This window comes from Gopherus flavomarginatus, chromosome 3 (assembly GCF_025201925.1).
Source record: "Gopherus flavomarginatus isolate rGopFla2 chromosome 3, rGopFla2.mat.asm, whole genome shotgun sequence".
NCBI classification, from domain to species: Eukaryota; Metazoa; Chordata; order Testudines; family Testudinidae; genus Gopherus; species Gopherus flavomarginatus.
In genome coordinates this window covers 180,528,033-180,550,760 of record NC_066619.1, presented here as the reverse complement: position 1 = coordinate 180,550,760, position 22,728 = coordinate 180,528,033, and the positions used below count along the sequence as shown (strand labels likewise).

Genomic DNA, 22,728 nt, shown 5'->3' with positions numbered 1-22,728 from the left:
CACAGGGATGCCCCCATGTAGGACTTGTAGCCTATCCCAAGTCCTCCAGGCTCCTGACTCCACACCAGGAAGCCTGAAAGCCCCAGGAGTCCAGGCTTGATCCAGAGTTCTCAGGGCTTCTAGGCTGCACATCTAGATTTTAGAAGCCCTGCATTGACAGGACCGTTTTGGAGCCATAGACCCTAAAAACCCAGACAGTGATAAGGAAAGGCTGCTGTAGAGGTGTGGACCCTGGTGTCCCTGACACCTAGGCAGACTTGGTCTAGGATCACTGGAAGCCCAGACTCTCCAGAAACCCCATGAGGCAAGCTGGAAGGGAACCAGGTAGACTTCTAATAGAACCTCCTTGCAATTTGACCAAAAGTTTGCTGAACCCGATTCCTTGTCTCAAGGTGTTTGGATCTGAGACACCAGCCAGCTCTAGCTATTACCCTTGTGAACCACTAGTTTGGGCACGCTACTTGTTTCTTCCCCCTTTGTAACAAGCCACCATAGCATATTTCAATTTTTTATTTTTTCCATTCTCATATTACAGTTTTGAGAAGAGTTTGCAGCAGAAATATCTATTCTTCTCCTTTGTGCAAGATAAGGGTTGCAGTCTTGAACATGGTCAGAGTAATCATTCTCTTCCTCAGTAGAACCACAGTGGACAGCTGGAGCATCAGTACCCTGCATTTCTTAAGTAGCAAGCCATCTCAAAACATTTCATGTTAACATTTCCTCCATGGATTCCTTCTTTACCCATTAGCACAACCAAAGTTCTGGCTGTTCGGGAGATTGTAATGTTGAAAGTGGGTTCTCCTTTAATGTTCTTTGTTCTCAGATCCATGGTGAACTCTCCATCTACCATCAGATTGTCTCTGATCACGGAGCACTTCTGGCCTCCCAGTGTCAGTCCATTGACAAATAGCGGAGAGCGATCCTTCCCCAGTAACACATTCATCTCCACAGGAGAGATGCCTGCAAAAATCTTGCCAGGGACAGCAGCCCACACAGAAGGAACATCCTTGTAACCAACAATGGCAGCATCCTGGCATGTCCCATCAGCCATCAGGTGGTCAATATAGGATTTCCAGCTGGCCATGGCTCTCCTAGGTGTGAGTGAAGGAGTGCTGTCTGAGAAGAAAGAAAGTGTCTGTCAGTTTTGCTTCCTTAGAGAAAGATCCCCATGTACTGATCCCACTGTTGTCTTTCCTTATGAGAAGCAAAAATGGTCATGTTTGATCAAGCCAGGGATCCTTCTAGTCCGGCATCAGTCAGTATTAGCTATACAGAGGAAGAACCCTGCAGCAGGCTGAATAAATTGTTCAAAGGCAGATATTCCATAAGTGACAGACTCCCTAGCCTGTAGAACCACCATGCATGTTATTCCTCTCTCCCTCCCCTTACCTCACATCCAGCTTGTGCTGCTACTCCTGTCCTTCTTCCTCCTGAAGAGCCTTAAAGAGTATCTATGCCACACAAAAATCTCCTGTTCAGGCCCCATCTCTGTTATACAGATGGCTGCAGCTTTCTAATTCTCCATGACAATCATACATAGAGCCCCCTTGTGATCCATAGCAGACAGCTGCCAAGTCACACTAATCTCAACTGGCCCCCCTTTTCAATCCCCATCAAATCTGAGCTTGTCTTTGATTTCAAAGACCTTCACAACTGTGCCTCTCCTTACATATGTTGCCTCTACCACATTCTGCAAGCTTTGAAAGCCCTTAAGCCCATTCACCTGCTCCCCCAAAGTTCTCTAGCTCTTATTCCTCCTACTCCCTTGAATGGATAAAAACCCTACCCTTTCTGTCAAATTCCTCAAGGCCCACTTCTGATGCAATACCAAGAAGTTTGCCAGCTATTGATGGCTAGATTATTAACAAGTAAGCCACCAAGTGGTAGAAATAGCTACATCATATAACCAGATGATCAGACCTTTATTTCTAGATTGTAGAGGGGGACCTCAATTTTTCAAACAAGGGGACAGGGTTTTTGTGTGCGCGCAGGGGGAAAATAAGAGGGATGTTTCAAGAAAGTGTTCTCTTTTTAGGGTTTTTTTTTTTTATACACACACTGTTTACTTGGTGCATCCTGTCTCAAGGGCATCTGCTCTCCAAATCAAGAGCTGTGTTTATTTGTGTTTGTTCAGCACCCAGTATAGAGGCTCTATTTAGGATCAGAGCTTTTGGAAGAGAGCCACCACTGCCACCATCAGGTTCTCGTCATGTTCTCTCATTTATCACACATCTGAGACATTAAGAACCTTCCAAACTTTTTGGCAGTCTTATACCACAAGCAGTAAGTTGATAGGCATTACCAGAAGAATCCAGTTTACTATCCTTGAAGTTTCAAGCAGTACTGAAGGTGGGTGCTATTTAAGATTTTATACAGCAGAGCAATCATTTTTACATTAAGAATGTCACAGCTGCTCCATTTAAGTGGTGGCACTCTAATAATAAATAAAAAAGACAGATCCCTTTAAAGCAGTTTTCCCATGGGAAAACTATTTTTGGTATCTCAGTACCTTAACTCAGCAGGCTGATTAATGCTTCTAGGAAACTTCTCTAATTCAATTTACTGTTCACAAATGTTAAAGAAAAACAAAATTATAATTAATGTGAATTTTTCCAAGACCCTATGGTTAGCTGACTATTCATTTCCTTTAGATAGCGTTACTACAGCTGTGCTATAAAATGAAGGATAGACGTTTGATGCCAGCTTTTAATAAGTGTCTAGGCCAAAATTATAACTACTCACATTAACAATCTAATTCAGAAAAGAGCAACTGTTCAGATACACAAAATTCTTCATGATGTGTGGAGCTGGGAAGCTCCGATACCGAGCTGTGTCAGTCCCATCCCACAATAACGCCTACCATTTTCGGTCATCAAGTGCCCTGACCAAAGACAGTCAGTCAATCATGTTAAAATAAATTATACAACATAGATATCCAAAGACTAGCAAGACATTCATTTGCATCTATGGAGAAAAGAGTTCATGTGGTCTTTTTTTTTTTGACCCAAAACTTTACCTGCCAGAGAACCAAAAGAGAAAAAACAAATTCATTCTTTACCCTGATCTTCTCATTAGTTCAACCTGGACTAGGAAATACACCACTGCTCTTTAGAAGGTTTCAGAAGGTAAAGGAGATATCCTTTCCTCCTCTCTAGGGAACATGCAGGATAGGGATAGGGGAAGAAAAGGACACACATTATGTGTGTGGAGGTACATACAAACAAAGCACACCACACAAGGCATCTCCAAAGCCAGGGGAGGGAAAAACCCTACCATACCCCACAAACAAAACTTCAAGCTGGTAGCAAGAGGCTTGGGACTCTTTCACAGTCCCTGCTGAGAATGCCTTCAAGCTGCTTTTTATAGATTTACATTAGACATTCTCTTCTGATCACATTATTGTGAATCACCCTCATTCCCTTCTACTGAGACTCACTCCACCTGCCTCCCTTCTTTTCTTACCTCTTCTCCCCTGCCCTATTCCCCCCACCCCCATCTCCTCTCCCTTCCTCTTTTTATTTAAAGTATCTATTCCTAAACTACATACACAGCCAGAACAAAGTCATGGCAACAACATGATTTTTGTAAGCCATCACTCTCTAACAGAGAGTTCTCTCTCTTCCTATGCGCTATCCTGTGAGCCCCCTAGCAGGGCTCACTGTTTTATGTTTTAGAAACAAGCTAGAGCTACAGCATGTCTCAGCCTTACAGCCTTGATAACCTCCTGAGGTCTCTTCCAACCCTAATATTCTAAGATTCATGTACATAGTGAGTACGGTTATGTGCAACTCAGCAGGTCCCATGTGGGTTCTTTATATTATTGGTCATTAACAAGGTTTATCAACTGCACAGGATGTTACCAGAAACTACTTGGCACCTTTACCACTGGTTTAAGCCTTTAAGGTTTTACATCTTCAGTCTTTTCTCAGACCCATGAGAGCTAGAAACTTATCTTTTAAGCAAAGCAAAAGCCATGATCAAATGAATCCAGGAACTATCCCCCATAATACCATGAGACTCACTAGAGAAGCTGTTCACTTATTTTATTGTATTTGTAAAAGCATCTAATTGGTGGCAAGGACCCCAGGTAGACACCAAAAAGTGTGCCTTATTCTAAATAAACTAGAAACTGTAGATATTTAGAGATGTTACTATAATGAAGTTATTAACAGTCCATGGGGGAGGGGGAATTAAAAAAGGCCTAGTAACTTGAGAACAGTGGGTACCTAATGTGACTTGTATTAAAGAGTTTTTGGTTTTTCTTACCTTTGCACTCTTCTTTTGCTACTAATCAGCAAACTTTGATGTTTCTTTTCCTGATGAATGGTCTTCTTTCTCACACTGGGGCCCTGCTTTAAGAAAAAGTTAAGCTTTATAGAGACCTTTAAAAATAAATTTGCTATTTCCTTTCCCTCACTTACCTATACTAACAACAGCAAAAAAAGATAAAATGCTGTTTGAACACCACCAGAATGCAAGCCTTTTAAAGAGGCTAAGCAGCACAGGTGTTAAGAGGCAGGGTTAACAGGCAGCATATTAGGACTTGATTTGAAGCCAGGGACTATTTAGGAAAGTGTGTTGGTTTTTTTTTTTCCTGTAAGGGACAATCAGTTGCGGAGCAATCCTCATTAAAAACAAGAAACAAACAAAAAAATCCAAAGAAAGAAATGAAACAAATCAGAATAAAAAAACAAACAAAAAAAGGAAGCTTGTACTGCTGAATGTTCATTTTAGATTTGCAGGATTCACTTTGTAGTTAAGGCTTGAACTGAATTTAAATCATAAACATAATTTTAACTTTCCCCTCTAAAATCCACATAAAATATCATGTTAGCCCCAGAATTACTAAATTTAGATGAGGGGCAGAGGTAGAATTGTTCTACTACTCTGAAGTGAACCACACAGGTTCTTGAATTATGACAATTTGAAAATATGCATGCCAAAGAGGCTTCAACCTTTTTCTAACATTTTTGCCACTTCCTACCAATAATAAAATAAAACAATAATAAATAATCAATAAATAATAATCAATGAAAAGGGGAAAAGATAAAGCCTATTTCACTGTACTTCTCTAGTGGAGCTCTAATATCCTGACCCATAACTTTATATCACAAATTCTCATTTCAGAAATAATTAAATGTCCCAGGGAGTAGCAGGCCAGGTTACTGATTTTGTAATGGATGGAACATTATGTAGGTATTCTTGGTGATAATATATTTAAGGTTGCATTGAAATTTGCACTTAAAGTGAAAATTATAATCCCTCTGTTTCACCTTTATTGATTTCAGGGTGTGGTGGGTGAATGGGAGCGCAGGGAGGGCAGAGTACCTGGGGGTTTGTGCAGATGAATGGAAAAAGACTGACAAAGGATAGGTAGGAGATCATGGCTGAGAAGAGGTTTCTGTGTAGGGTGAGTGGGGAGCCAGACTACAATTGAAGCCTATGGTTCAGATATCTCAGTGATTTTACATTTAGGAATTGACCTTTGGAGGGTGTTGCATCCCTGCACTAGGGTGGAGATGAAAGGCAACAGAAGGAGAGCAGCGGCGAAGCGTTCCGTTAAAAGCTGCTTAACAGGTGACACCAAAGTATTGATACAGCAAGAAGGACAAAAGTTCATGCTGCCCCAAGCACGACTATGTGCAGCGCCATGCTCCTTAACCCCTACAACGGCCCGGCCGCTCTCAAACAGAGGCGTTGTTTATCCTTTCTCCAACTCTGGCAGCGCAGTGGGTGTGGCTGAGCTATACTGATATTGGCCTGTTGGTGCGGCCGCGGCTGCCGCTAAAGGCCGCCCCAGGGCTTGCTGAGGACTCCTGCAGACAGAGGCTGCGCTCTGGTAGAGCTGAGTCCCTGTAACTGGTGCGGTAACAGCTGCCCGCGCCTTTCGTTCCGCCGCCCCGGTGCAAGGGACCAGGGCACACAGGTGAGCTGTGTGTGGGGGCGAAGGGCAGGGAGCCGGATGAGTGCGCGCCCCTGCACTGGGGGCAGACAGAGCTGTCTGTTAGAGAGGGAGCTGGGCAGGGGACAGGGGTAGCGTCCTGGGAGGAGAGCTGGGCAAAAGATCGAATCCATTGCAGGGAACAGGCTGAGTAGCTCTCCAGGCTCAGGAGAGGGAGCTGGGCATAGAGTGCACCCTCAGTGGATAGGAGCTAGGGCAGGGCTCAGAAAGAGGAGCTGCTGTGAGACCCCTGGGTGGGCGGGGTACACAGGAACATGGGCAGGGAAAGGTGCAGAGGGAAAGGTCTTTTCCCCATGAATAAGAATTAAAAAGGAGGAGGGCCCCCCGTGTGTGTTTTTTGTTTGTTTCAGCTGGATCACAGCTCTTCTACTTTATTACTCATGTTCTTGCAAAGTAGAGCATTTCCAGGTCCTTGTGTAGTAAACCCTGGTGCAGCACCACTAGTTTGTTGTGTTTTTTTCTTAGCTGAGGGATGTCTGCTATGACCAGGTTTGAAACCCCCCCTGCCCTGATGGAGAAGCTGGCAAAAAGCTAATACCAACATGGCTGCAACCTGGCCAAGCCACTGTTTTTGGTGAGGGAATAGGGAATGCATGTGCTTTAACTCTACACACTCTTGAGTAGATCCACTCACTTTGATGGTATTGCTCACAGCTGTAAAGTTGAGGGGCATTGCAGGATTGAGGCCTTAATCAGAGACTAGTTAAAAATGGATAATAATATTGGAGATTAGAATATCAAAACTTGAGTTTTCTAGCATAAGGCCCAGCTATTGGTAACTTAGATTTCTACAAGTGGTTTTTAAGATTTTAAAAGGTGATAGGTGAGAAGTTCAAATGCAAAGGTGTGAGTTTTTTTGTTTTAAATCAGAATGTCCAATGGTCTGTTTAAAATAAATCAACGTTTAAATTTAAGTCTTTATATCCACAACACTTTATTTGAGGAATGAAATGATAAATCACCTGTTTGTACCTTCTGATAAATATATATCCAGTTTGTCAAAAATTGTTAGCAGTTTATGTCATGAATGCAGAAGAGTGATCTTGCTATCATGTAAATCCATGAGATGGATTTGAATTGGTTTGTAGAAATTGGTGGCTTCAGAAATGTTTTGGGTTGCTTTTTCCTTTTTTCCTTTCAAGTTCCATTTTGCAGCTGTGTGTTAGTAGTGAGCTGCCCAGACCCAGATGCTGATTAAATATCTAGGTTGCAGAGTTCGCTTTTCTCAGGATTACTTAGCCATGATCCAACAATGGAGAAAAACACTTGCATTTGTGTGTTAATTTATGAAATGTCTGTTTGTCTCTTTGAATTGTGCAACATAAAGCTGGGTGGATAGAAAGCTGACTAGATTGTCGAGCTCAATGGGTAGTGATTAACGGCTCAATGTCTAGTTGGCAGCTGGTATCAAGCAGTGTCCCAGAGGTCGATCCTGGGGCTGGTCTTCTTCAACATCTTTATTAGTGATCTGGATGATGGGATAGATTGCACCCTCAGCAAGTTCACGGATGACACTAAGCTGTGGGGAGAGGTAGATATCCTGGAGGGTAGGGATAGGGTCCAGAGTGACCTAGACAAATTGGAGGATTGGGCCAAAAGAAATCTGATGAGATTCAACAAGGGCAAGTCCAGAGTCCTGCACTTAGGATGTAAGAATTCTGTGCACCACTAAAGGCTGGGGACTGACCTGGCTAAGCAGCAGTTTTGCAGGAAAGGACCTGGAGATTACTGTGGATGAGAAGCTGAATGTGTGTCAACAGTGTGTCCTTGTTGCCAAGAAGGCTAACAGCATATTGGGCTGCATTAGTAGGAGCATTGCCAGCAGATCAAGGGAAGTGATTATTCCCCTCTATTCGGCATTGGTAAGGCCACATCTGGAGTATTGTGTCCCCACTACAGAAGGGATGTGGACAAATGGAGAGAGTCCAGCGGAGGGCAACGAAAATGATCTGGGGGCTAGGGCACATTACTTACGAGGAGAGGCTGAGGGAACTGGGCTTGTTTAGTCTGCAGAAGAGTGCGGGGGCTTGACAGCAGCCTTCAACTACCTGAAGTGGGATTCCAAAGAGGATGGAGCTCAGCTGTTCTCAGTGGTGGTGGCAGATGACAGAACAAGGAGCAATGGTTTCAAGTCTAGGTTGGATATTAGGAAACACTATTTCACTAGGAGGGTGGTGAAACTCTAGAATGGGTTACCTAGGGAGGTAGTAGAATCTCCATCCTTAAAGGTTTTTTAAGGCCCGGCTTGACAAAGTCCTGGCTGGGATGATTTATTTGGTGTTTGGTCCTGCTTTGAGCAGGGGATTGGACTAGATGACCTCCTGAGGTTTTTTCCAACCCTAAACGTCTATGATTCTATGATTTTATTTCACTTGCATGGTCAGTTAAGCGCTCAACTCCTTTGAGCTTATTTAGTTAAATTGACTTTGCATAATGGATTTTTATACTTTCGTTGCTTTGGAAATGAGTAGAAAAACATATTTCAGAAGCCTATACAACATACAACCCTTTTTATTGTTTGTGACAGACAATGTCTTTGAAAAAGTATCAATAACTGAGTAAATATCAGCTAAATGTTTAGATCAGTTGTAAGGGGTGTATCTAAATGATTTATTAATAACAACCTGAATAATAACAATACTTTACAATTTAAGAGCAGCTCTCATTCAGAGATCAAAAAATATTGAGCAAACAATCAATGTAAAGAAGGAAGGCCCTGATCCTCAAAGGTATTTAGGTATCTAACTCTCATTGATTTCAATGGGAGTTAGGTGCCTAAATACCTTTGAGGATTTGGACTGAAGTATTTATTATGCGTGTATTACAGATGTGTAAACTGGAAGGAAGAGGTGGTTTGGTTGAGAATTATATAGCCCTGATCCTGCAAACACATACATGCTTTAACTTTACTCATGTGAGTAGTTTCATGAAGTCAAACATACTTGATGAGTTATTCTACCCCATCCCATTGTCATCAATGTATAGAAAAGGTTGGGCCTGGAATGTCAGGCCCCAGTCCTGAATTAAGAACCCTCCAGGCACACGCCTTCATGGAACCCAGTGAAGTCAATGGGTCTTCAAGCAGGTGCACCCTGAGCTTCCATGATGTCAGTTTTCCATATAGGATCAGGAACCTAGTAGGAATCACAGCCCTGTGGAGTTTGAGACATTCCTACAGTCAGCCTCTACCTCTGTGCTCCTTTTCTCTCACCAGAAACAGTGGCTTGGCCAAGTTGCAACTATTTTGGTGTAGCTTCTTGTTACTACCTACACTTTATGGCTATTCTTCTAGGGCAGGGGTGTCATAACCTTAGTCCCAGATTTGGACCTTAGCGTCCAAAATATGGGGGTTAGCATGAAAACCTCCAAGCTTAGCTACCAGCTTGGACCTGGTACTTGCTGCCACCACCCAAAAAATTAGAGTGTTTTGGGGCACTCTGGTCCCCCTGAAAAACCTTCCCTGGGGACCCCAAGACCCAAATCCCTTGAGTCTTACAACAAAGGGAAATAATCCTTTTTCCCTTCCCCCCTCCAGGTGCTCCTGGAGAGATACACAGACACAAGCTCTGTGAAACTACACAGAGTGACTCCCCCTCTCTGTTCCCAGTCCTGGAAACCAAAAGCACTTTCCTATTCCCCCAGAGGGAATGCAAAATCAGGCTAGCAAATCCAACACACAGATCGCCCCCTGATTTCTTCCTCCCACCAATTCCCTGGTGAGTACAGACTCAATTTCCCTGAAGTAAAGAAAAAACTCCAACAGGTCTTAAAAGAAAGCTTTATATAAAAAGAAAGAAAAATACATACAAATGGTCTCTCTGTATTAAGGTGATAAAATACAGGGTCGATTGCTTAAAAGAATATTGAATAAACAGCCTTATTCAAAAAGAATACAAATCAAAGCACTCCAGCACTTATATTCATGCAAATACCAAAGAAAAGAAACCATATAACTTACTATCTGATCTCTTTGTCCTTACACTTAGAAACAGAAGACTAGAAAGTAGAAACTACTTCTCCAAAGCTCAGAGAAAGCAGGCAGACAGACAAAAGACTCAGACACAAACTTCCCTCCACCCAGAGTTGAAAAAATCCGGTTTCCTGATTGGTCCTCTGGTCAGGTGCTTCAGGTGAAAGAGACATTAACCCTTAGCTATCTTTTTATGACAAGGGGTTCTCAAACATCATAGTTTGCTTCCTTAAGCTAAGGGAGTCAGAAAAAGAGAGAGATTACGGTGTCTCACAGGGAAGAAATAAAAGGGAAACCCAGACAAGGACAAGGAAGGAGCAGAACAGAAGAATATGGGAGCAAGAGACAGGGGAATTGGTTCTGGAGAAAGAGAAGGAGGAAAGAGAGCAGAAGAGAAGTAAAAATATTAAAACAGAATGAGAAAACAATAGAAAAGGGTAAAGAAAGCAAAATGGAAGTAAATTAATTAAACTACTTATGCAAGCTTAATTTGGTCCTTTTTTATATAAATATGTATTATGATACAGTCTTTAATTAGCTTATCAAATGCTGCTTATTTTTCTCAGGTCTAGAGCTGTCTGGAATTTTTGTTGCTGAAACGGTTTCTCGATGAAAAATGTTGTTTATGTCAAAATCAATGTTTAGAAATGTTGATTTCAACAAAATTTCATTCAGAAAAAATGAAACACTTTTTAATATCAAACTGTCCCTTTCAACGTTTTTCAGAATGTAACATCTCACTTTTTCATTTTGAAATGAATTTTCAAAACAAATACCATTGGTTTTATATATACTTTTTTGAAGCTTGAAAATTCAAAATCAGAAAAAAATATTTAAATTGTATCAAAATATTTTGATCAACTGAGAACAATTTTTTTTATTCAGTGCACAGAATAGACCTACTCTGGGGAGAATAGTGTTGTCTGAAGCACCCCCCTACCTCATTTGTTGCAGAAATTGAAAGATGTGTAGTGAATGAGCCAGGGATTGCAAGAAGAGAAAGGGTGGTTTCATGTAAGGCGGTTGAATGCTGCCCTAGAAATTGGATTCTATGCCAGGCTTGGCCACAGAATTGTGATGCTAGGCAAATCACTTACACCAAACTTTTCACAGATGGACATTAATTTTGTTTTTTTTTCCGGTTTTGGGTACACAGTCTTCCTATGGCTCTTAGGGGTGTTATGGACATAAATTAATGTGTGTGAAGTACTCATACTATAATGATGAGCACCATAGAAATGCCCATGAGGAAATTCTGTCTTCAGGTTACGGTTTGAATTTTATTTAACAAATAAGGCATGGGTCTGCATAATGAACTAAAGAGAAGAAAACAAAGCATTGAATAGTTGCCTATTAATTGGGCATCATCTGTACACTGGATTAGTGAGGGTCTGTAATAAAAATAGTATGTCATATGTAATTAGACTGTATCATAATACATACACATAAGGGGCCTGAAATAAGGTTGCACATGCAAACTTAATAGTGGCATTTCCTAACTTTTCACTGCTTGCCTTTGCAACTGTAATGTTCTTCTAACATATTTTAGTGTATATAATTTACTAGGTTTTAAAAAAATCAACTGAAAATATGGAAATTACACCATGTGGCGTCTTGCTGATGTTCACAAGGCTCACCAGCAAGATTAGAACCTTTAGCTCCACCACCCAGACCTCTGACACCTGAGCTAAGAACATAACATGGCATAGGTAGGATTTAAGAAGTTATATTAAGAGGACAGTGAATAGTTTCTGGGATTTTTACACAGGGCAGGCCCCATCCAGAAGGCATGGTATAGGAAAAAATGCAAAGATGCTTGTGGGAAAATTTGCAAATGGCAATGAACATTGGCATCATTAGCAGAGTGTTTGCAGGGATGGGCATCTTGATGGTGTATAAGTGATGAAAAGTACTGTGACAATAGGCCGTGAAGACCGATAAAAGGTAAGCCAGTTTATCCTTTATGATGATTTTCAGTAGGTAAATATGAATTGATAACAGCAGAATTCACTGAGGAAGATACCAGCCTGGCTTGATTTTACAACTCTTACTCATGAGAGTAATCCATTGAATTAATGGTGTGAGTAAAGACTGTAGGATCAGATCCTAGGAGTCATAGTCTGAACTCCTGACCTTCCAATCTGCCTCATAGATACATCAAGCAATACTGAATATGCATGACTATGATTTATACCAGCATCTACAGTTTACTAGTATCTACACATTGTACCCACATACCAGAAATGCCCAAACACAATCAAGATGGCCCCCGATATTGCTGAATTAAACCATGCATCCTATTGAGACAAGCTACAAAGTGCACTAGAAATGAGCCTTGGTGATAACCCTGTCTCATGGGAGGAATTCAGAGATACGGTACGAAAAAACTGCAACTGATGTCCTTGGATGGAAGAAAAAGGCTCACCATGGCTGGTTTGATGAAAATGATGAGGAAATCCCAGTACACTTGAAAGAGAGAAGGCAAGGGGAGGAGGAGGAAGGCTTGCCAAATCTGACACAATGATATTCAGTCCACCTCAGAGAGAGAGATTCAAACACCTGCAAAGCAAGGCACAAAGACAGCTACATTTAATATAAGATAAATGGTAGGAGAAGGTAGCAGAAGATGTTCAAATGTATGCAGAAACAAATGAAACAAACAAGTTCTTTGATTCCTTGATGCTAGTCTATGGACCTTCAAAGGTGGACACAGGTTCACTCATGATGGCTCATGGCAGGACAGTCATCAAGGACAAACATAGCATGGAACAGAGATGGGCTGAATATTTCAGCCAGGCACTGAATGGATTATCCTCAATTGAAAAAAGTGCTATTAATAAGATACCTCAAAAGTCTATTCAGCACGACCTTGACTTGCCCCCCTCACTTGAAGAAATACAAAAGGCAATTAGTATGATGAGCACAGGAAAGTTCTTGGGCAGAGATGAAATACTGTCAGAAATATATAAATCTGCAGGTCCAAAGGTGGTAGTATCACTCCAGAAGATTCTTACTGCCATCTGGGACAAAGAAGAAATGCCACAGGACTTCAGATTCCACAATTATTCCTTTATTTTTAAATAAAGGCAGCAAAATGGTCTGTGATAACTACCGTGGGATATCTCTCCTATCTATTGCTGGGAAAAACCTTTGCTCCTGAGCTGACTGATTTCATCTGTCTCAGAAGCCAATCTGCCTGAGACTCAGTGTGGATTCAGACCTGATTGTAGCACCATAGACATGATTTTTAGTATCCAGCAAATACAAGAAAAATGTATTGAACAAACATGAATCTGTTTAGTGTTTTCATTGATGTGACAAAAGCATTTGATACAGTCAATAGAGAAGGATTATGGATGGTATCAGCAAACTTGGTTGCCCCCCAAAACTGATAAAGATCATTTGTTTGTTTCATGAGGGGATGCAACGTCAGGTACTTTTTAATGGAGATCTCACTAACTCCTTTCCCATTTCAAATGGAGCTGTGCCCTTGCCCCTGTATTGTTCAACCTCTTCTTCACCCAAGTTCTCAACCATGCTATAAATGGGCTCAACAGAGGCATATAGATCTGAGTCATCGTGTCTGTATCTGTCTTCAATCTTACAAGGCATAAAGCAAAAACAAAAGTAAAAGAACTGCTACTAAGAGAAGCACTCTTTGCATATGATTATGCCCTCTTAGCACACACACAGGGAGATCTCCAGTGCATCATAGATTGCTTCGCTGACCCATCAAAATTGTTTGGCTTTACAATCGGCCTAGAGAGAACTCTAGTGTTGCACCAATCATCTTCACCACTTGGTGTCATATCCCCTAGGATATTCATTAGTGGAATCCAGTTGAAGCAAGTTGACAGTTTTACCTATCTCGGCAGCAATATCTCCAGTGATGGATCTCTTGATAAAGAGATCACAAACAGGATACAGAAAGCTTCTCAGTCATTAGGAAAGCTATGTAAGAAAATCCTGAAATCCCACAACATAACCCTCCCAACAAAAATAGAACTTTATAATGCTTTTGTGCTCACATCTCTCCACTATGGCTGAAACCTGGATGCCATACAAATGGCATCTCAAAGAGCTCGAGGCCAGTGAAAGTACTTTCACTCCATGCATCTGAAGAAATGAGGTTTTTTTTACCCACAAAAGCTAATGCCCAAATAAATGTGTTAGTCTTTAAGGTTCCACCAGAATCCTTGTTTGTGGATACAGACTAACCCGGCTACCCCCGATACATAAGCATCAAGATCATGCTGATAAAAACCGAAGTACGCTGGGTTGGACACATCATTAGGATCTCTGAACATTGACTCTCCAGAAAAATTTTCGATAGAAAATTGGCACAAGGACATCGGAATAAAGCACTACAAAGACTGTATCAAGAACAGCATACACTTTGGTGCAATAAAGCCAGATGATCTTGAGAAGGCTGTGTTAAATAGATCAGCATGGCAACACACAACACTCAGAGCTTTCCAAGCCTTTGAAGAGAAAAGAAATAATCGATTTGTTAGCTGGCAGGGAAAAGTGGCATACTACTGCTATAGCTACCAAGACGCTAACCGATGACTTTATCTGCCCGATATGCTCACTAGCTTGCGCATCACGCTTTGGACTTCAGAGTCCTCCAGAATCCACAAAAAGGGAGCATGAAAATGTCCTCATCAAACCGACGCACTACACACATGCAGTTTAGTAATAACAGAAGTGTGTAAGTACTTATAATATTCTAAAATTACTCACATGCTTATTTTCAAGGCAAAATGAAAGATCAACTGATACAAAATTATATGTTCTTAAAGTTATTGGTTTAGCTAAGGAAGCTGAAATCATCAGTCCTCTCTTATACTGGTGTAAACTTCTGTGATATGTTTTTACACAAAGAAACAAGGTCAGCATAGGACTTTGTAATGGGATAATTATGATGTGCATAATCAAATAGAATATCATTGAGTAGTCTTATATTTTTCAGTGATAATGTTTTAAAAGTTGTACACTTTGTACACTATGATTCCTAAAGAATGTAATTTCCAGTACTCTCATAAAAAAGTGCCATTGACTGTTTATTTACATATAGTGGCTATATGCACAAAGGATGCGTTTCTGACTTACACTAGTAAAAGCTAAACATACACAAACAATAGAAAGAAGCTCAACACATTCAGGAAATGTGATGTGTGACAAGCTTGAACCTTCCATTATGAAGTTTCTTTATTTTCTTTCATTGAATTTATAAATGATATTCCCTCTTCCACCAAATTCTGTTATGAAAGTTTGCCTCTTCAAAAGAGAACAGTAAAATGTTTAACTACTGAACATTATCATCATTAAGTAAGAATCCTATTCCTTTTCTTACATAAATAAGAATCCCTATCTTTAACTTTCCTGTAACCCATGGATTGATCTGGGAAGCCCAAATCAAATAGTTGTACCTGACCTGTCTTCCTCTTTATGTCACGTTTATTTGTCCGAGAGTGAGGTTGATCTTTGTGACTGGCCTGGACTTCCAGTGGTCATGGAGGAGTTGGCATGAAAACTCCTAGCCCATCCGCATTGTAGTAAGGGTTAAAATGGGCTATCTCTGGGAGCAGGAACCATTCTTGATAGTGTCCTGAAGTACTGCCCACCCACTAGCTTGGAGAGGGATCTTTTTTCTTGGGTAAACATAAGCAGAGCTGTCATAAACAGATGGTTAAGAGTTAATATCTCTTTTACCTGTAAAGGGTTAAGAAGCTCAGTAAACTTGGCTGACGCCTGACCGGAGGACCAATAGGGAGACGAGATACTTTCAAATCTTGGTGGAGGGAAGTCTTTGTTTGTGCTGTTTTTTTGTTCGTTGTTCACTCTCGGGACTGAGAGGGACAAGATGTACACCCAGACTTCCCAATCTTTCTGAATCAATCTTTCATGTTTAAAATAGTAAGTAATAGCCAGGCAAGGCGGATTAGTCTTATGTTTGTTTTCTTAACTTGTAAATGTGTCTTTTTGCTGAAAGGATTTTTACCTCTGTTTGCTGTAACTTTTTGTATCTCAGGCTAGGGGGAGAGGGGTCCCTCTAGTCTATATGAATCTGAGTATCCTGTAAAGCATTTTCCATCCTGATTTTACAGAGATAATTGTTACCTTTTCTTTCTTTAATTTAAAAGCTTTTCTTTTTAAGAACCTGATTGATTTTTTCCTTGTTTTAGAATCCAAGGGATTGAGTCTAAACTCACCAGGGATTGGTGGGGGGGAAAGGAAGGAGGAGGGTTAATTCCTCTTTGTTTTAAGATCCAAGAGTTTGGATCTGTGTAGCCTCTCAAGGCAACCCAGGGAGGGGAGAGTCTGGGGGGGAAAAGGGGGGTGATAGTTAATTTCTCCTTGTTTTAAGACCCAAGGGGTTTGGGTCTTGGATTCCCCAGGGAAGGTTTTGGGGGGACAGAAGTGTGCCAGACACAGACTTTTGGCTGGTGGCAGCGTACCAAATTTAAGCTAGTAATTAAGCTTAAAAGTGATCACGCAGGTCCCCACTTTTTGGACGCTAAGGTTCAAAGTGGGGGGAAAAAACTTTGACAAGCACTTTATGCTGTTTTGTGTGGCAATTACTGTTGAGCCTCAAGATCATTCAAACTGATCCTCAACTCATACCTGGGGTTAAACTGGTAACCAGATTTGAGTTGGAAAGAAACCCACATAGACCAAACTATGTTTTCCCCAGCCTTTCCCTGGGGCAACCTTCTGATAATTTTTGGAGTACAAAATGTTATAGGCTTTGTGCCCAAGGGGGGTGGGGGTGGGGGCGGGGGCACACACTTGCAGACAGGCTGGTGGCAGCCCTAAGTAGAATTGTTATGCAGTATATACACAGGCAGTTATACATTTCCTTTCATGGTACAATTGAGCTGTTAATCCCAGTGTGTTTGTTATTGTCAGAACTTGACACATGGCAATCTCTAGCAGTAGAAGCTGAATGTCATGTTCTAATTCTAAACCAAAAGCATTATGTTGTAAGCTCTTCAGGAGAGGAATTGTCTGTGTTTGGCCAGAAGCTAGTACAATGCTCAACCCTTTGGGCAAAATAAATCATCCATCATCATGATGGATAATAAAAAGGATGATTTCCTATAATTTTATAATAGTAAGTGATTCTATATTTATTTTCTCAGATATGGCCCTTACTTGGCAAGGCACTTAAGTGCATTCATAGCTTTTTTTAAGCACAAGGATAGTCTCATTAACTTTTAATCATACTGTTCATCTGATTAGTTATATGCTTAACTGCTTTATGGAAAAAAAGCTTAAATCTAACATAAACTAAAAAGAATTACAATTCTTGTGCTCTGAGAAGTTTCTTCTATGACTACTTGCTCTCACCTCCTTTGCCAGGGAATCTTAGTCTTGTTAAGCATTCAAAAAAGTATTGCTTCTATGATTTATGCAAAACTGGTGCAATAATTTGGTCCCAAGGACTTAACTGGCACTTAAGATGATTAAAATGCTAGGGCAAGGCCAACATAGGTCCTAAATGACAGAGGGGAAAAATAAATAGGGATAAGCATGGTGGAAATAAAGCTCACTTATCTTTTGCAAACTGTGGGCAAGATGTAATTTCTGAGCACACATCTTTTTTCTTAAAAGCACACACTAATTAAGATGGAACTGTTCACTCTATATTAAAGTTATCCCCACATTCTTTTTCTTTTTATTATGTGGTTTACCTTTTATCAGCGGATCCCCGGAAAGATCTCTGGGCACTCCTGGTTACAATTCAGAGGTAGCTAAAAGAAGAATCCTTCCCCCCAACTTTGAAGTAGGGTGTGGGGAACTGGTTAGCTGGACCATGCCACTACTGCATTTCGTGACTATTGCAGTGACAAGGATATGTTTTTCCAACCCAAAACCACAGGATTTGTAGCCAATGGGCAGTAAATATGCTCATTTCACAGACCCACTGACCATACCTTCATCACAATGGTGTTCACTCTCAAATATTCCCCTACACACTTTCCACAGAAACAGCCTTAATTCCTGAATGCTTCCTATGTAGCACAAAGCAGAGTTGGGTTGGGTAGTCTATGTCTGTAGGATTTCATCCTCAATTACTATTGAAATAGTTCATTGCGGTAAATTTTTAAGGCTAGAGCTGACTTTTTGTGACTTCTAAATTATGTCATGAAGGCCTTTGTGACCAGAAGTCATAGCTTTAGCCTTTGGAATAGCATTATGGATGCCATTAATTTAATTTTGCTATGTAAATTTATGAGCACAGTTACCTGCAGGCCCTGGTGCCTTCCCGTCCTAGAAGGTGTCGGTGTAATCTGTGTAATTCAAGCCCACTTTTATGTACTTTGTTTTCCATATTACTTTGTAGCCTGAAAATTCTACCTTATATGCTGCTCTGATGTCCTGGCAACTGTGTTGTATCTCTGCATTCAACTAAAAAGAAAATTGCTCCTAAAGAATGCTACACTGGAAAACTTGTTCTCACAAATAGAGATCTTACATAGACTAAGAATCAGGATCTGTTTTCTTCCATTAAAAGGTTTAGGAAAATTAATGAAAGTTAAATTACACAGTGCATATGGATAATTAAGTACAAGGAAGCCTTGTTTTAACATTTTCTGTACTTGCACTGATCCTGTATGGATACCAGCACAAGGACAGGGTGAGTCTTTTTTATACTGATGATCTTTTGATGAAATACAATGTTGCCCCTCTCTCTCTCTCTCTCTCTCTCTCTCTCTCTCTCTCACACACACGTACGTGTGAGGCCAGAAAAATGATAAGATGGGCTGAAAATCGTGAGACTCTTCATAAAAATACATGTTGGATTCTTTCTGTTTGCCTTTTGGTTATTGAAGATTGAAAGGTCATATTTTCAAGTTTTTCTCTGCAACCATGAGGGCTAGAAACCTTCCCCCTCCCCACCTCCCATGTGATTATGTGAGTTTCATTCCTCCAGGAGTAGGGGCTTTTAGAAATACACCAAAGTGTGAGAGTTGACAATACTGAAAATGTTATGTCTATTGTGAAAACAGTGTCATTTCATAGAATATATCCTTTCACCATTTGAAATTTTTTTGTTTTAGCAAAGAGTGAAAGTAGAAATATCATAACTAAGCTGTTATTGCAGAGTTTGAAACTGAAAGCAGGAACATTTACAAGCCAACCTGCTCTTGTAATATTTCCAAACCTCTTTGCTCTGGAAATGTTCAGAAAAGTTTTGGAAAAGCATCTGACTTTTCCCTTAAAAATACATGCCATGTTTCCACTCATCCAGCCTCTATAAAAGATGTTAAGCTGTTTTTATTTCAACAGGTTTTGCCAAAATGGACCATTTGCGTTGTGTGTTTATTCCTCTATAAATTTTGTGGTGTATATCAAATTCCTCACTCTCAAAAACAGTGTCCCATGTTCTGGTTTCTGTGTCTTTGATTGCTAATTCAATTAATGGGTTAGAACGGTGACACTTCTGTTCTATTTAGGGGTCTTCAGACATTGCATCCATATAGGCATTGATCTAATGACATCTCCATTAGCTGTCCTCTGAGCTGTAATATGGTGATAAGTATAATAAACTAAGTTAGGGACAGAGCCTTGATTGCTATAAATTGGCATAGTTCCGTGGGAGTCAGTGGAGCTGTACTAATTTTCACCAACTGAAGATCAGGGGCCTAGTTACAATGGACTGCTTTGCAGTCTCTCTTACCATATCCATTCCATGCAGAAATGCTTGGGGGATAGGGGAGAAGTACTCTGTACAGATCTTGTTCAATACAGCTATTTCATTCTCAGTGACAATAAATGAAGTGTGAATTATATAGACAATGGCAATACACAAACATTGTATTTGGTTTGTTAGGGATTGGTCTTTATTCTGAACAAACTGCCTTCAACATTTTATTCAAATGTATGTGTACAAATGCACTGGAAACCAGAAAACTTCTGTTTGCTTTGCCCTCTATCTTTAACATAGCTGAAAAGCTGTTCTTTATTTTATTGCAATTGCTTGAGCTCTGCACAAGCAGTCATGACCAAATTATAAACCCAGTGAGGCCAGAGTTCATAATGAAAATGCTGACTAAAGATTTTACTGGAGGGTTGTAAATGTTTCCATAATAATATCAGGCTGCTTAAAATGAGTTTCGAATTACATTTTGAATGTAACTTTATTTATATGCCAATAGTTTTGCTGACAGTTACATGCGAGAAGGAACAAAATCCTAGCGACATGGGAGTTCATTTTACTTTACAGGCTCACCCTGCAACACATAATATCTTTGATAACTTTGCACTTTAGAACTTGGTAGCAATTCTTTATTGATTTCTGTCTCTCCCAAATGAGGAGGCAGCATTAATAAGCTAGAAGGAGCTTATTTGTTTTAAGATTTCAGAGAGGGTTATAATAGTGGGTTTTTTTGTTTTGTTTTAATCCTTAGGTTGCTGCTTGAATTCCTGGGTATGTGGAGGACAAACCACTGCTTATCTCATGGTAGTGATACATATTTTTCTGCTACCCATTGCTATTCTTTCAATACTGTTCGGACTATTAAACATATGAACTGCCATTCTGAGTCGACCTATGGTCTGTCTAGCTCAATATCTGTCTCCAAGAATTGGCAGTACCAGAGCTTCAGTAGGAATGTGCAGAATTAGGCAATTTTGGAGAGATTCACCCCTGTATTCCCCTCCCAGCTTTTGGGTTTGGAGGTTTAGTGGTATCCTTAACCATCTTGGCTGATAAACATTGGTGGGTCTATCCTCCATTAACTGATCTAGTTCTCTTTTGAACCCTGTATACTTTCAGCTATTACAAAATCCCATGGCAATGTGTTTCATGGGTTACTTTTGTGTGGTGTTAAAAAAAAAAGTACTTGTGTGTATTTAACCTGCTGCATATTACTTTTATTGTGTGACCCCTTATTTTTTTTGTATTGTGGCAAGGGATAAATAAAACACTTCTCTCCACTTTTTCCATACCATTCATGATCTCATAGACTTCTATCATATTCCCCCTTAATGATCTCTTTTCTAAGATGAACAGCCCTAATCTTTCTAGTCTCTCCTCATATGGAAACCATTCCAAACCTTTGATCATCTTTGATGCCCTTTTCTCAACCTTTTCCAGTTTTCCTACCACCTTTTTCAGATCAGGTGACCAGAACTGGAGTGTATACCGTGGACTTTTATAGTGGCATTATGATATTTAGCCTAATAGTTCCTGACACGTTAGCATTTTTGACTGCTGCTGTGCATTGAGCTGAAGTTTTCCAGCAACTATCCATGATGACTCCAAGTTCTTTCTTGAGTGGTAACAGCTATTTTAGAATCCGTCGTTATATATGTGTAGTTGAGATTAATTTTTTGATAAGTGTGCATTACTTTTCACTTACCAGTCTTGAATTTGAGCAACAAAATGGCAGATGAGTCACCAAAAGGTAGCAAAAGCAGCTGATTAAGATTCATATCTGGTGTGCTTTGACTCTTTGTGCTTTTAGCAAGCTATCTTAAAAGATAGAATAATATAGCACAGGAGATTTGGAAAAGATGTATATCCAAATCCAAGTATATCCATTTTTAAGTGCTGCTGGGTCTTATTCAACCTTTTTAATCATACAAAATTATAATAAAATCCCTATTTAAAACTAATTACTGAGAATCCATGAGCTATTTTATTGCTATACTGATCTGATTAGTATGTTGATTTAGTTTACGTAAAAATCTGCTATATTTTAAAATCCGGTTATTCTTCGATCAGTGAACATCAAAGGCTGGATCCAGCCCTCATGGAGGTCAATGGGAGTCTTTCCATTGATTTCAGTGGGCTTTGGCTCAGGCCCAGGATGAGGTTAAATATTCTTTATATATAAAAGCCTGACTCCATTGAGTCAGTGGGAATTTTGCCATTGATTTTACTGAGGCCAACTTTCATCTTCGAGTATCTAATTTAGCTACTTTGGGCAACACTTTCAAATTTGGATGTCTAAATCTATGCTTTTAAATCTATCTTTAGCCACCCAAATAAGAGGCCTGATTTTTCAGAGGTGCTAGCTTCACCCCTTATGAAATGAGTTTTTTGTCCCTTATTTCAAGGCAGTATGATCAAATGACAGTAATGTTTCAGCCGCTTAAGCACTTAGCTGAATTAGGAAACAAATCCCAAAAATGAGACTACTTGTGGACTTAAGTTAGGCATGTCCTTCAGCACCTTACTGAATTGGGGCCGGAAAGCAGAATGTGATTGTACATTTCTTCTAAGTGGGCATCTCTGGTTTCCAAATAGAATACAAAAAATGTACTGTTATCGGGGAAAAATAGCATTTTTATTGTCTTCAAAGTAACAGGCAAGTTTATAATTAATAGCAACTCTTATAAAAGAGAATAGGAATAAAAAATATGTACTGCATTCCCTCAGAAACCAATTTTCCCCTTTCCCTTTCCATAAGAACAAGTAAGCTTTCTCTTTGCTTAAGCACCAAAACCGTAAACATCATTTTCAAACACCACCCATTTTTACCACCCTCTAAGCTTGGATCTGTAGGAATGCATGATCTGTAAAATGGAGAAAGAAAACAGATTTACTTTACTTTAGTTCCATGTAAACCATCCTCTCCATCTGTTAGAATATAATGTACTATCATTCTGCAGAAAAGTATAAAAAGGGAAATATAGTCTGGAAAATTACATTAAACTGTTGCACTATGGGTGAAATTCACTGTCTGCTTAAACCTGGGTAATAAGTCTTTATGTGGATGAAGTGCAAAGCATTTTAATGCCATTTCTATACTGGCAAACTTACAGCAGCAAAGTTGTACTG

At 40.1% G+C, this 22,728-nt stretch overlaps 1 protein-coding gene across 1 annotated transcript; it reads right to left on the bottom strand.

Annotated features, from left to right (window-relative positions):
• Window positions 1-661: 661 nt before the first annotated feature.
• Window positions 662-1,084, bottom strand: LOC127047848 (profilin-1-like). The gene has a single exon (XM_050946721.1). The coding sequence runs from the start codon at window positions 1,082-1,084 to the stop codon at window positions 662-664; it is 423 nt and encodes a 140-aa protein (XP_050802678.1).
• Between the last annotated feature and the right edge of the window lie 21,644 nt (window positions 1,085-22,728).

What these genes read in the sequence shown, in the direction of transcription:
- LOC127047848 (XM_050946721.1), bottom strand. Translation starts at nt 1,084, where the DNA reads ATGGCCAGCTGGAAATCCTATATTGACCACCTGATGGCTGATGGGACA.